This window comes from Haliotis rubra, unplaced genomic scaffold, assembly GCF_003918875.1.
Source record: "Haliotis rubra isolate DU_JTF1 unplaced genomic scaffold, ASM391887v1 Scf368, whole genome shotgun sequence".
Lineage (NCBI taxonomy): Eukaryota > Metazoa > Mollusca > Gastropoda > Lepetellida > Haliotidae > Haliotis > Haliotis rubra.
Genome location: NW_025767044.1, coordinates 313,362 through 326,027, shown reverse-complemented (window position 1 = coordinate 326,027; position 12,666 = coordinate 313,362). Strand labels below are relative to the sequence as shown.

Sequence of the window (12,666 nt, the reverse complement as noted above, 5' to 3'; positions counted from 1 at the left end):
CATATCTGTTTTGCTTTTGAAGCCCCGTGAAGACTGGACATGGATTCGGGACTTTTCATTCTCTAGCGATGACGTTATATTTTTTTTTATCAAAATACATTTTTACATATGAACATTCGCCATAACCCATCGAGAGACTCGTAAAGAGGCTCAAATCTTGGGACAGAGGGCAGTCAAGCATTTAAGTCTTGTCATCCCAATACCACTTCACTTGACCGTTAATTCAGGTTATATGCTATAAACTAATCAACCAAATACTGATAACCCTTTCAACATCTTAACTACATCCACACTAGGTCTCACAAGGCACTAAATGCAACGTTAAGCTCTAAACAGGGTATGGGCACCAGACTGTTGAAACCAGTCGCCTTTTGTATCTGCATCTCAAAGATCATAAAAATCCTGTTTGTGCAGATGTTTTCCCCATCACTTTGAATAACATCAAATGCATCATTTGACATCACATCAATGCTATCAAAAGGATCAAGAGTACAAAAAGCATAAGGAACCTTTGAACCTGTTTTAAGATCTTTTGGAAACATCCTACAATTCATTAATTCAAATGTCAGAAACAAAGAGATTGTTATGTAAATTGGCGGATTGATCTGTGAGCATCAGTATCTCTATGCAAATTGGCTTACCGTGATTTAAGATGGTAGTTGCAACGCAGACAGCACAATGCTTTCTCTGCAGACAAGCTATATTTTGGCATAGCTACTTGAAGATACATTACCATTCCGAAATTGGTCAACTTATTGTGTAAGAACAACACATTGTTGTATTATTAATTCGGCCGAGCGGCAAAAACTACCATTTTGCTAAGTATTGTGGTTAGACGCGACCGAGGATCGAGTCCGAATCCTCTTTCCGGGTATAATATTATTTGATAAAAATGAAAACAATTATGCGTGTGCATGTGTGTATTGAAGACAAGCATTACAAAAGTACACGTGTGACGCCCATTTCTGTAGTCAACCGCCAAAAGATGCAGGAATATTGTTCAAAGCAACGTAAACCACACTCACTCATTCCATCGCTCACTCGCTCAGCCACTTTATTTTATTATTATTATTTATTATAGGATATTTATATAGTGCACATATCCACGCAACTAGTGCATGCTCAAGGCACTGGCATTTTTTCCCTCGATCATTGGATGTCAATCTCAACGGCACATCGTATTATCAATCTCAACTCCCTGGGGAGCATACAACTCTTGCTGTCACTAGGCGCACAGAGCTATTGTGGCTTTCTCATCCTAACGAGGTACCCATTCACAGCTGGGTGGACAGGGACACATAGACAGTACTTTGTCCAACTTCACTGCAGTTGCTGTACCAGCAACTTAGGTGTTTGCATGTATTCATGTGTCCACCATCTGGTCATATACCAACGGATTCGTGGGTTCTTTTAAGTGCACAGTGTTGTGTACTGTACACTAGGGGTTGTGACGACACTGAAAGAGCCTGCGCGCAAAGTTGACTCCAAGGTTTTTACACCCGGTCACAGGTGGGCTCGATCCCGGCACCTCAACCTCGCTGGATCAGTATCCTGGCGCCTAAGCCAGCTCGCCCACTGCGCCACTTATAGCCACTCACTCACTTAGCCACTCATTCACTCAGAAACATATTATCGTACAAGTTAATGTGCCGTGTTAGCTTCAACATTGCTGTTTCAAACGAGCTAATCATTTCGCTATCTTTCTAACACACTGTGTCACAATTTCATTCGCATTTCACTGGAACACACGTTACATATTCAAAGTCTTATCTTCTTTACACGTTTCTAAATGTATCCCCGAAATATGTGTTTACAACAAACCGTAACGTTATCTTCACACAGAGTGAGTAGCTTCCAGTAATTAGTGTCTATCACCACCCGACGGTTTGGAAAAAGCCTATCTACTTTTTGTTGCATTGCATGTTCCATAACGTCTTGTGCTTGAACTTGGCAGTTATTCAACTTGAACAGCATATGTGCAATGGACATGTTTACATGTTTGCATGATAAACTGCCGGGAAAAATAATTTGAAAGTTTACACCCATGTTTGACTAATATGGAAACAAAACAAAATTGGCTTTTGATGGGAACATGCAAGATGCTAGTATGAGAGATGTATTTGGGCTATAACGATATCATCACTACTATTTTCATCCAAGTAACGTGTTGATAACATTAGTAATTTTATTTGTCAAATATAAGTTTCAAGCCTATACTCTCTTTTGTCCGGCTGAATATATGTACTACCGATGCGAATATGAAAAACCCACAACGGTGAGAGAATATTTATTACATAAAATCGGTCTCTGAATTACAAACAAGAAGAATGTTTTCATTTGATGACCACGTAAATTACTGAGACCATTTTTAAATTATAGAACCGCATCAATCACTTCATGAAAACAAATCGTCTTGACGTTTTTTCGAGATGTTTACGTTTTAGTGGACAGCACGGTGTCCATGAGAAATCACTTGTTATACATATTGTATGAACTTCTGTTCATAAAATATCTTACTTTCGCAGAAACAAAGATGGAATTGTCAATCGTTCATTCTGCAAGAAAATTTGTATAAGTACATTCCTGTATGTGACACTGAAGTGTTACTTTCCATGATATCACAGTGCCGTTTAACCTCAACCACATCCGGGCGGTGGGGTAGCCTAGTGGTTAAATTGTTCGCTCGTCACGCTGAAGACCCGGGTTCGATTCCCCACATGGGTTCTTTGAGTGAAGCCCATTTTTGGTGTCCCCCGCCGTGATATTGCTGGAATATTGCTAAAAGCGGCGTAAAACTATACTCACTCACTCACTCAACCACATCCTATTTAACCAAAACGGTAATTATTGGAATACGTGTCTTTATCATGTTTATAGAACAATGCCATCTTGCAGCTTGATGACTTTAAGCAACACGTTCATGTGCAAAACGACATTTACAAAAAGTTGTTATTACTTTATAGGTTAACCATCTGAGTTGTTTATTGTTTCAGGCATGCTCTTAATACTCTCTGAACATTATTTCAAGCACCGTTAGTGTAGTCATTGGCATCCGACCACGGTCATTTTACGGTTAAATACACGTAGTTTACTTCTTGTTATAATTTACATTGTGAAACTGATACAGGTGTTGGACACTGATAAATGAAATATGTTCTAAACAGGAACATACATCATATGTGAAACAGTTATTTGAACATTATTTCATATTAAGAAATATATCTCAATGCTGTAACTGCTTGTGGTAATGGAAAGTAGAGTTGAAACCATCAGGGTTGGTCTTGCCTCTGGTGATTATAAAGGATGGCGGTATCTATCAGTTGGCATTGACAAGAAACATTTAAAGGCTTGGGCTGTTTACCGAAGATAAATGTCTAGATGTTTACTCCGTGAATTCAGATTGATGTTGACATTATCTACAGACGGTTGCCTTCCTCTCGTTACTGTCAGCACATGAGGGATAATTTATTGTGATAAACGAAGATAAACTTTCAACTCAGTACTTTCTTAACGGGCTGCCTTGTACCAACAAATACTTTTACTGCACGTGCATTATTAAAACACATGCGTGCTTTCTGTCAATAACATTAGAGGCCTGATTGCTGAGGTTCACACAGCTTACCAGCGATTGAGTTAAAATGTAACTTCACCTCAGCAATATTTCATTAATTTCGTGTCGAGCACAGCTTCACAAACCAGCTTCACGAAATATACATCTTGAAAATGTGTTAACACTTCTTTAAATGTCTATATTTCAAGATACGAAATCCCGTTAAACTTCTATCTTGTGGCAAGAGTTGCTTGACTTTCCTTCCAACTATCTCTTCTGTTTCTTTTTATCATGATATGACTCCGACCATGCGAAGGACCACAGCGTGAATCTCGTGGTTTTCATGCTCTGTAGATGACGACTACGTTGAGCAGCTTAAGATCGTTACTTAAAATATTATCGATGAGGGACTAAGACGTCCCTAGAACTCCAGTAAAGGAATTAGTAATTAGGATTAATTTCCAGTATCGGGGAGAACGTGTAATTGGTGTTAGCTTTCACACTTTCGGTGGATGTGTAGAAAGTATACTTTGGTGAAATGTTATCATTGGTTTAATTTTTTCCTTTTATTCTAATAATGCTAGACATCATATTTTAGTTGTTGTGTATTTAGTGGGGATTGGGAACTGACTCATCCCCATTCACTGTTCTTACTGCTGTCTCACGTGTCCTTGAGCAATTGAAAGTGTAAGTAAAAGCAACCAGAACATCCCTCGGCGGAACGTTCCTATTCTCTGTGGCTTTTTGTCTGAACCGGATTTACAGGTAGCTGTTATGCGACTAGAACATTGCTGTATCTTCAAGCAACCAACAACAGAACGATTGTTAATATACCAATTTATTTTTCCAGCTCTACCACCAGATGTATCAACCATATGGGAAGCATACCCTTGGAGGTTTGGGCTTGGCTTCTGCATCATCAAGTCATTCGTCTCCGAGATGACGGCCTATGCTTCAGTTTTAACCATCACCGCCTTCACCATCGAGAGATACGTTGCCATCTGTCACCCTCTCAAAGCCCACTCCTGGTCGTCCTTGTCGCGGGCGGTGAGGATCATCCTTCTCATCTGGACAGTTGCTTGTGGCTGCGCTTTGCCCTATCCAATCCACGCCAGGACCTTCTACGGTGTCCAACACCCCGAAACAGGAGAAAACCTGGAAGACTCGTTGTTGTGTAATATACCCGTGGACTTCAGAGAGCGGATGAAGTACATGTTCCAGTTCTCTACGTTTGCCTTCTTTGTCATTCCAATGGTGGTGATAACTATAATGTACGTGTTGATTGGAGTTCGGTTGTGGAAGTCGCAGATGGCTGTTGATGAGAAAAAGAACAAGACAGCGGCAGAGGCAGCATCCAAGGCCCGAAAGGCCGTGCTCAAAATGCTTGGTGAGTGTTTACAATATGCAAAGTCATGCCGAGCAATACCCAGAGTGAGTGAGTTGTGTTTAACGCGTCTTTGAAAGTCTTTCCTTTATATCATTGCTCTCCCGCTTGGTGGTGTGAGGGGTGCGGCTCAGAGGTTAAGATCTCAAAACAATCAAAGATCATCTGGGATTCCAACACCTTTAATGACCCTGAAAACTCAAAGTGTTGCATACAGTGTCTTTTAAATGTACAAATGCGTAGGCACCGACATTACCACGAGGTTAAGGTATTACCTGGTAAGCAATTAAAAAGTATAATAATACCTCATAAGCGTTGATGCCACAAAAATACCGCAAATCATAAAAATAGCTTTTGATGCCTCGTTTTCATGGATGTATACGTGCAACATTGAAAAAATGTAAACTATTTGATGGATGTACTCAAAATGACCAATAGGTACCCAGAATACACTCAGATGTCTTCAATTAAATGCAATGATCGTTCCAAATTGCTCTGTGCTGGTGCACAGCGATGCAACATAATTATTTATTGTGTAAACGACAGACCCACAGCATATATGGGTGCGTGTTGAGAAATAGAGTCTTTGAAACGCAATACGGTACAAAATGAGGTCATTATCCAACTGGGTCCTAACTGAGGTCATTGTGTTTTCCTCTCCACACCTGCATGTCATAATCATTTTTAACTTCCTGGCAAAAGAAAATCTACACCCGGATGGGGGTGAAAAAATACCGCAAGAAATTAGTTATTCGATGTATTTGATTCGGGTATTATGAAGTCTTCGAGTGGAGAGATTTTAGGCAAAGTTTGTGAATAACAGGTGCTACCGGTAGGGCAGGACATGCTTACCACTTTTAACAACACCCGGTGTCATCACTGAGTTCCAGTGCTCCCTCCATATAATTTTCACAGCTAGTTTTTCCTTTGCACCAAACGGATATTGTTTCTGGGGCGAGTCAAGGATCAGTATTCGTTTGCACGAACGTGCTATATTTAGAAGTGATACACATAAAGGGTGAACATTGATGGACGTCAACTTCATGAAGGAGTAACTATATTCTTCTAAATGTCCTATCCTTCATATAACAAAAGATTATATCCATAAATCTTCACCCTTTTCCGGGCATAGTGGTTTTGTTTTCTACCTTACCTTTGCGTTTCGGCGACAGTTTTCAGCTATGAGTTAGTTCTTAAGTATGATCTAAATGCTACTTGCTACCTGTTTCAAAACATGTTCATTTCCTTACCTTTATTAACCATTGTGGTATATTTCTAAATATCCCTGGTTCCATTTTTATGAATCTCACTTCTTGTCTATCTTGGGATATCTCATCTTACATATTGTTTCCTATCCTTTGATCATAATAATAATTATTATGGGATTACACTGATCGTAGTACTGATATGATGTAATGTCAAATGACACGGAAAACTGAAAGTGAAACTGTTAGACGGTATCCTTTAAAAACGTTTGTAATTTTTCGGTCAAATCCAATTTTATACCTTTATTGCCCGGCAGTTTAATCCATTATAAATACTTTCCCACTAAATTATAAGAAACTACATACACAATATGGGGTCATTTGAAAACAGCTGCACGCCAACATTGCCACCTTTATTGACTATAACACCATCACTGAAGGGGTTTATTACCACCATCTATCATTACCAGAGAGGATTAACCATGTTAGGACATTGAAACAGACACGATTTCAAAACCGGATATTGTCACATTACCAATAAAGGCCGAGGGATGAGGGTTTCCCAGGCACCGTAACTATCAGGATGTCGTCAGCATCCTCATCAGGAAAAAAATGTCCCTATTGCTCCAAATGTATTAGACGAGATAGAGGAACTGACATGATACCAAGCACATTTCGGTCTTCACTTGCACGTATTTATTTTACCTGTCAGTTGACGAGGTTATCTCAATCAGAATGGACACTGGAGTCAGGTTGTATTTGGTGTCGGGTGTTGTGATGTGTGTGAAAGGATACTGAATCTGCATGATAATGACATTTACCTACTGCTGGGCAGGGATGAGTATGTCTGATGGTGATGTGTGGTCCTGTGCATAGAACCCAGGTGACAAATCAATTGAAGTTAAGAAACGTTTGTAACGGAGACTTCAGTCATGGCCCACAACGAACCACACGTGACACATGTCTTCTCACCCTAGGCATGTGAGTCTGTTCGAAATCGCCTCTGTTCACCGAGCAGTGAATGGGTACCCGATGGGATAAGTCATATGATTGTTAATCTTTTAGTGCCTTATCCTGGGTAAAAATGTCTTACCGCTTTGAACATGCACACGTTCGTGGATACAGACACTTTATAAATGTCCAGTGGCCTAATATTGTTTTTCAGTAGTGATGCATGTGATACACGGGTGGTGTACCACTACGTTTGGGCTTACAGTGTTTAGTGATTTTTTAGCCAAGTAACCTTTTGAAAACGTTCGCAATTTTGCTAAATCTTGTTTTCATGTGTGCACGTCCTTTCGATCGTCAGTTATTGTTTGACTCTCTTTTAAATTTAATGTATGTAATATATGTTACATTAAATAGCGTTGTGTATTCATATGTAATCCGATACCTATATTTTGGCATTGCATATTTCCGAATAAATTATAACGCATTGTGATTTAATTCTTCAGTATGATCTAAATGCTACCTGCTGCCTGTTTCAAAACATGTCCTAACCTTTAATATCCATTGTGGTATATTTCTAAATATCACTGGTTCCATTTTTATGAATCTCCCTTCTTGCCTGTCTTGGGATATCTCATCCTACATATTGTTTCCTATCCTTTTATCAACTCTGTAATAATTATTATGGAATAAAACTGATCGTAGTACTGATATGATGTAATGTCAAACGACACGGAAAACTGAAAATGACAGTGTTAGACGGTATCCTTTAGATTACATGGCACTGATAAGCTCTGAGGAATAGAAGGAGAACGTTCGCGTGCTATGTTAACATGAGCCGAACCAGACAATCACAAAAGAAATTCTGTTGTCGCCAGACTGGCGATATAGCAAATTGTCCATATTATATTAGTCTCGTTCTTGTGGGCCTTTGCTAGTTTTACGATTTAAGAGATTGCTTCGTTTCTACAGTACTATATAATTGCATTTTAAGGAAAAGGGATGAATTTTTCTCAAATCAATCTGCCGATAGGCGATGGCATTGCCATAATGTCGGGTACATTTGAGAAAAGAGAGTTCGTTCGTTTGAAACTGATGTTATATTTATTACTTTTTCACTTCGATGCATATCGTTCTTTGAAATATTTTTATACTGGTTCAACGAGTGTGTGATTTATGCTATGGGACGTAAGAAAATATTAATACCGGCATTTTTCACCATTTTAAAAATATATTTTACAGCATGTTGCTTCAAGGGACATTAAAACATACACTGAAAAGCAATTTTGTAAACTGCACTCAGAATGTGAATATTAACAATATATTTCATACGGCCAACATAGATGAGTTTAGTTCTGAACGTCTAATAAATCTTTCTCATCATGACAGAGATCTCAAACAAAACATAGTCAAATGTTGATTCAATGCAAATGGGATGGGGTTTGACCCTAAGACTTGATCTCATATTGTCTCCTAAGTGCCCTTTGGTTGTGGAGAGTGTACATGTTCCCGTTCTTCTGAGTCCAAGATCTGGATTAACTGAGCAATACTAAAAGGAAATTCGTGTATAAATCACTCGACCCCGACATAGCGTCTAAAAAACTACTCTTGGCGGATAAAGACAGCCCCAATTCGTCACAAACTGCTATGTTTTCGATGAGAAGGTCTAATACATGTCAATGCTTATGTTGGGAGATAATTTTCTTCAGCCGGAGTGCTGTGGAGATCCTATATGCTGAAGAGTAATTCAGTCGATTTCCAATGCGCAATAATGCTCGCTGGTTCATAAGTGTAGTTCAACGCGCCGGAGTTCCCACGACTTGATTTTTCATCAGCTCTTTGTTTTCTTATGCTCGAAAACCTAATATTTGTTGTTTAACTTTCATCATTGCAACAAAACTTACCATTTAGCTCACCTGGCCCAAAAGCCAGACAAGAAGAAATATCCCTGTCTTATTCCACTCTTTGTTTTCTTATGCTCGAAAACCTAATATTTGTTGTTAACTTTCATCATTGCAACAAAACTTACCATTTAGCTCACCTGGCTCACAAGTAGAAAGATCTCCGTCCAACCGGGTACGGTTATACTATCTTTGCGATATTACTGCCTCATGTCATGTAGGCTAAGGTATGGGAGTTATGGCCACCCTATAGCTGGATCACTTCTTAGAATGGCAGTCTGGGCGTTAGCGAAAGCTTTCCATTATTCAAAGAGGCTTAGTCTGTGTTGACTGTGTAGATGATGAGCAACGCGTTTAACTGACCGCTACATTCTCAACAAATAAATTCCACATTGTGGTGGCTCAATGTAGTATGAAGTCTTTGAACCTTGAATGTTAAAATAACGCGTTTTTCATCCGTCCTTTTACTTGTCAATTATGTGCCAAAACTTTTAAATGGACGCAGTCAGATCCAATGCCAAAGCGACATTTCTGAGTTGTATATTATGAATTGGTAGTCGTTTATTGTTATATATCATTACGAATGTATGCCACTCCCATAATTCCAACAAGAGTTGCTGACTTTAGTTCCTGTTTGTTAATGTGGAAGATGAAATGAGAGGTTATTAAGGTGTTTGTGTGTGTCCGTTTGTGTGTGTGTGTGTGTGTGTGTGTGTGTGTGTGTGTGTGTGTGTGTGTGCAAATCCCGATGAGTCGAATGCCGGTGTCTCAGAATATTATGCATAACTCGAAGTACCTGTCGGTCCCCAACCATTCCCTGTTATAGTTGTCATCATTTGAATACCGGTTACACGAATTCGTCTCATAAATACACACGATGACTCGAGAAGGAAATTTGGTCCCATGAGATTCAAACAACAGCAATCTTGTATACATAAGCCGAAGTCAGTCAATGAGAAGTTGATTGGTGTAGCAAACTGATCCAATTAACAAACCAGCGCGGCTCACACCTTTCCGACATTGACGGGTGAGTTCAAAAGGCAGATTAGTGATTTTACGGAAATCACTGTCTGTGCTAATCAGACTGGAACTGATAAGGTGCCCCTATTAGTGATAGGGAAATCATTAGGTAAACAAATGCTTAGGTGGAGGAATTAGGACTGGATCATCTTTTTTTCTACCCTCATAGACATACCTATGTCTCGAATACATCGATAAGTCGAATGTATTGCTTGGTCCCCAGCGATTCGACTCCTCGGGATTTGACTGTACTTTCTGTTGCAATGAACACTGTTGGGCACCAATTGAACAAGTAACGTTGTCAATGGCGTCAAAGTTGAATGTTTGGCTCATCAGAAAATTAAATAATTTGATATTCTTTTTGATACAAAGCGCCAGATTGGTGAAAAACAGATGAATAGTAATAACTATAATTAGATTGTCGTAATACATGCTTCCGATCAGCACCTGAAACCAAAATTGCAAGAAAATATTTTGCATGAATTGTCTTCAGAAATTGATTACATTTGTGGAAACTTTTGATTGATGTTACAATATGTAATAATATGTATTTCTTAAGTTGTATAAGTGATTATACTTGAAATTGGGCCTGACCCAAAGTGAGACCTTACCCCCACACATCTGCGTTTCATTCACCAGTCAAGGCGTTGAAAGCTTTCATGTTTGTTATGACAACCTTCTTTAAGACTGAGCAAGCCCCAACTGTGTTATGTTATTTGATACACAGGTACAACCAATCCTTCTCCGTGAGATCTACGGCATCAAAGGCTATGACCCAAGAGCAAAAGCACTCATTTTTGCTGTTGATTAACATCTTGAAGCTAACTGTGTCATGTAGAGGTAGAAAGTAGTAGATGCCCTGTTTGTATAACCTTTCAAAGTAGTTAAATTGGTTTAACTACTACCAGAATATTAGATATATGTATGCACAGGCAGTGCCAGAGTAGTCTAGTGGTTAAGGCGTTCGCTCGTCACGCCGAAGATCCGGGTTCGATTCCCCACATGGGTAGAATGCGTGAAGCTCATTTCTGGTGTCCCCCGCTGTGCTATTGATGGAATATTGCTAAAAGCGGCGTAAAACCATGCTCACTCACTCGTTTCTTTATCTTCAGAAATGTTCTGAGTTATCACCACTAAATAATGACCGTACTGTTTCAATTCAACCTCAAATCGACCCGAGAAGATCCGGGTCAGAATTTGTCTTCAGCAACCCATGCTTGTCGTAAGAGGCGACTGACGGGATCGGGTGGTCAGGCTCGCTGACTTGGTTGACACATGTCATCGTATTCCAATTGCGTAGATCGATGCTCATGCTGTTGATTATCCCGACTGGATTATCCAGACTCGATTATTTACAGACCACCGCCATATAGCTGGAAATGTACTGAGTGCGCCGTTAAACAACAAACCAATCAACCAACATTTGCATTCACTTTTCTATAAAGGCCCTCATCACTCCTTCCCTGCTCACTCCTGCCTCTTACCAAAAATCGGACGCAAGCGCTAGCTATGTAAACAAGAGCGTGGGGGACGAAAACTGTTATTTGAGGGGTTTTTTTCAAATTGGCGTAGTTGGCATTTGATAACTTGTTTGAAATCCCACTCCTGTGAGTGTATGTTCCTGGGCAATACCAATTACAAAGCCTGTCACAGTATATAAGTGATATGGGGGTAAAAACAAGAACAAGTCACGATATTTATGTTGTTTTGAACTTTGTTGTCGATTTTGTGTCTAGCGATCCACGCTTTGAGAGAAAGATAATCATATATGATCTTAAAGGTAACCGGAACTGCCTTTGAAAATCCTTTTTTCACGGGATAACCTTTTAGAATTATTCCAAGCCTAATGAGATATTTACAAAACGTTGGCGCCCTGTCGTTTGTTGTTCATCCTTCACGAATACTCCTCCAAGCTTTGAAATGATGTTCCTTAAAGGTCAAATTGTTTTCGTTTCCAGGAAGAATTATTTATTATTTAAATGCCTCTTATTTCAGATGTAAAGTAGAAATATAGCTTTATCGACGATGCCGCGTTGTCGTCTACAACGTCATCAGGCGAGGGTGGGCGAGTGGGTGTTATGTGCATCATCTATAGCAAACTAGTCTAGTGAGACGGGATTCTCAGAAACCAATGGTGGTTTCTTCGAGTCTTCGATCCGCGCTGATTATGTGTGTAGGTTTGTCAGTACCATAGCCCCCGCTCGTCGCTTCCACCAACGTAGCCGAAGTCTGATACCTGCATCAATGCTTCATGCTGACGTTATATAACTGAAATAATGTTCAGATCCGGCATAAGGTTACTCACAATGTGCAACATCACGGCGGGGGACACCAGACATTGGCTTCACACATAGCAGCCATGAGGGGAATCGAACCCTCTGGCTACCCCACCGCCCCACCACGTTAATAATTGAATAGGGGCGGGTTATTCAAAGTGGGCCTTCAGTTCTTCTTTATGTGCGCTGACATGTCGTTTACTAAGCATATACAATGTATTCTGTAATCAGTGTGCTGTACGGTACGGATGATACAGCAGTCAATATGTATGCCGGTTGTTTTTAATATTCTAGCAAAATCAGACGGCGTGGTTGACCATCTGTTGAGCAATAGATATGTACATTATATTATATTATCTAGAGCGACGGGATTGTGTAGTGG

The 12,666-nt window shown here is 39.8% G+C and overlaps 1 protein-coding gene across 1 annotated transcript in view; it reads left to right on the top strand.

Moving 5' to 3' along the window:
* Positions 1-12,666, top strand: part of LOC124285749 (neuropeptides capa receptor-like) — a 74,230-nt gene that overhangs the window by 44,096 nt on the left and 17,468 nt on the right. The window contains exon 2 of the mRNA XM_046722022.1: positions 4,401-4,937. Coding sequence (XP_046577978.1) covers positions 4,401-4,937 — 537 coding nt within the window. The remainder of the gene's footprint in view (positions 1-4,400; positions 4,938-12,666) is intronic.